The 3,104-nt window shown below is 46.7% G+C and overlaps 1 protein-coding gene across 1 annotated transcript; it reads left to right on the forward strand.

Annotated features, from left to right (window-relative positions):
• Positions 1-341: 341 nt before the first annotated feature.
• Positions 342-2,816, forward strand: ZCCHC5 (zinc finger, CCHC domain containing 5). Its single transcript, XM_011947429.1, is given in 3 exon segments — positions 342-516; positions 1,131-2,598; positions 2,601-2,816. Coding segments are annotated over 2 exon segments (1,455 nt in total). The 5' UTR covers positions 342-516; positions 1,131-1,359.
• Positions 2,817-3,104: the final 288 nt, after the last annotated feature.

Consider the following 3,104-nt stretch of genomic DNA (forward strand, 5'->3'; position numbering starts at 1 on the left):
AGAAAACATTGCAAGGAAAAACTCTAGGGACTGAATAGGTAGTAAGCAAGGGAAGGGGCTGAGGGTTTGCAGGCTGTTCCCTGAGTGAGAAGTAAACAAATGGCCCAATTTGGACAAAGTAAGAGTAGGTTACATGAGACAGACATAAAAAATCACATCCCAAACCACTGTCGTCATTCAAAAATGTTTGCAACTTTTCACAAGGGCAGTGGTATTACTCCCAATTTCCTGGCCAAATATTCATTAAAGTAACCAAGGACTGAGTACATGAAGCTGCTTCACATCAGCACAGCATCCTACTTTCCTTGCAGCTCTGAACTGTGAGGTACTGTCAAAAAACTCTTCCACACTTTAAAAAGCTATGTACTGAGGAGAGTTGGAATGTGTTCTGGGAGTGGGTGTGTTTGCTTGAGTTCAGTGTGTGCAGAAAAGGCAAGCCTCCACAGCCATTTACACATTTCCCTCCTCAGCGATGGGTACACAGACAGCCAAGCTCCTGGACTAAGTCTCTGAATGGTAACGTACATTTATAAAGATTATTTTCTTAACTATTTTGAGGCATTTTTATAAATAATATGCATGTGTCTGCTGAGGGCATATATATATATATATATATTTAGTCAACTTTTGCTTGTTTTCTCCTGAGGCTAGTCTTGTGTGGTTACTTATGTGGTATGATTTCTGAGGTGTCAGAAAGAGCTCCCTCCTACTTCCTACCACCCTAGTCACCCAAAAATATCTCTTGGGTTGGCCCACCGCAGAGTCTAAAATTCCCACATTGCTGAAACATTTGATTTAGTCACTGAAAGCAGCTTTTAAATTCCAAATGTTACATTGGAATATTAGGCAGGTATTCAAAATTAAAGACTATATAAAACAGAAAATAATGTGGAATAGTTGCTTTTGATATAATGTTAAGTTTCAAAGGATAAATGCAAAATGACATGCACAGTCTGGGATAGGTGCTGTTCTTAAAATGTCATGGAGTCAGATCCAGCATATATACCCCAGCTCATGAACATAAGCCTATGGTAAAAGAAACCCAGCATTGTTGGGCAGATTTTGTTTTGATTTTTGTTGAATGTGTGCTTTCCACAGTTTCTGATCCTCAGCTCCCACTCTCTTCGCAGTGTATCTGACACTTCCCCTTACTGAGCTCCGGAGGCTCCTTCTTGCTGAGCTCCGGAGGCTCCCAGTGACCTCTTGATAATCAGCCTTGGTGGGGCCCAAATCCTCACCCCTTGGAAAACTCACTGAGCCTGACATCTGCCTGTAAGCAGCTGTCAGGAAAGATCTCACAAACGCCCACCCAATCTCTCTTGGTAGCAAACTGTCAAATCATGCCCATTTCCTCAAAAGATGGTGGAGGACTTAGCAGCCTCCTATATTGCTCTGAAATTGGAGAATGAAATTCTGCAGGCTCAAGTGCAGCGGCTGATGGAAGAAAATGCTACTCTCCGGGCCCAGATCTCAGAGCTTCAGAAGTCACAAGCAGCTAAGGAGGATGATCTACTCCGAAAGTCCTCAGAGGCCAAGGAGCCCCAGAAGCTCCCAGAGCACACGAATCCCCCAGCAGCCTGGGAGTCCCAAAAGACCCCAGAGTTCAAGGAGCCCCAGAAGCCACCAGAGCCACAGGAGCTTCCACCCTGGGAACCCCCAGCAGCCTGGGAGCTCCAGGAGGCCCCAGCATCCCCAGAGTCCCTGGAGCCTCCCACAACTCAGGAGTCCAAGAAACCTTCAATGACCCATGAGATCCCAGCAGTTTTGGAGGGCCAGGGGTCTGCAGACACCCAGGATTCCACATCAGCCCAAGAGCCCGAGAATTCAGAACCCCAGGATTCCCCAAATATTGAGAGGCCCCAGGAGGCAACAAAATGCCAGGAGACTGCAGCACAGCTAGAGTTCCTTGAGCTTCCACCTCCCCAAGATCTTCTGGAGCCTTCAAATGCCCAGGAATTCCTAGAACTCTCAGCAACCCAGGAATCCCTGGAGAGTCTAATAGTTGTGGAGACATTGGCAGCTCCAGAGTTTCCACAGGCCCCTATTGGGTTAGAGGCTACAGCTTTCCCCCTGGAATACCCTTTAACTTTCAATGGAGACTCCCAGAAGCTTCCTGAGTTCCTGGTTCAACTGAAGAGTTACATGAGAGTCAAAGGGCACCTGTGTACCACTGAGGCAGCTCTGGTGAGCTTTGTTGGCAATTGCTTCTCAGATAAGGCAGGATGGTGGTTCCAGCTCTTACTGGATATCCAAAGCCCCTTACCGGGTCAATGTGAAAGTTTCATACATGTGCTCCAGGATACTTTTGATAATCCCGAAAACATGGAAGATGCCAACCAGTGTATCTGTCAACTCTGCCAAGGGGAGGGTCATGTAACAACCCACTTCCACCTCGTTGCTCAAGAGCTGAACTGGGATGAAAACACTCTCTGCATTCAATTTCAGGAAGGGTTTGCCAGTTCTATATGAGATTAACTGTTTCACACAAGCCCAGCCACCAACCTATCTGATCTCATCACTCAGTGCATCAGCTTAGAAGAGAAGCTTGATCCCAATCCATTAGGGAAAAGCTCCTCTGCAGAGGGAGATGGGCCTGAGAGTCCTCCAGATGAAAACCAACCTATGCAAGTCCACCAGATGAAAACCAACCCATGCAAGCTGCGATAAACTGTCCACACAACAGTGAAGCTGAATGGGCCCTTTGGCGCAAAGGCCACTTATGCCTCTACTGTGGTTATCCTAGTCATTTTACCAGAGATTGCCCTGTCAAGTCTCATCAAGCCCTGCAGGCAGGAAACATTGAGGCGTGCCAGTAAGGGGGACCCCAGGAGGGCCAATCTACAAATATGCATCCCCCTCTCTTCCAATATCCATGTATCATGCACTATGGCTTACTGTTGAAATCCGACTGAGCTCTGAAAGGAAGACAACAATTCTTTGAGCAAGGAATGGTAGATTCAGGCTCCTACAAAAACAGCATTGATCATACTGTGGTTCTTTGAGAGAAGCTGCCCATCGCAGTAATATCTTCCCTCTGACGCTGGAAACTATCGACGGCCGTCCACTTATTAATGCGCCCATAAATAAGGAAACATCACCTGTCA

This window comes from Colobus angolensis, unplaced genomic scaffold, assembly GCF_000951035.1.
Source record: "Colobus angolensis palliatus isolate OR3802 unplaced genomic scaffold, Cang.pa_1.0 Scaffold265, whole genome shotgun sequence".
NCBI classification, from domain to species: Eukaryota; Metazoa; Chordata; class Mammalia; order Primates; family Cercopithecidae; genus Colobus; species Colobus angolensis.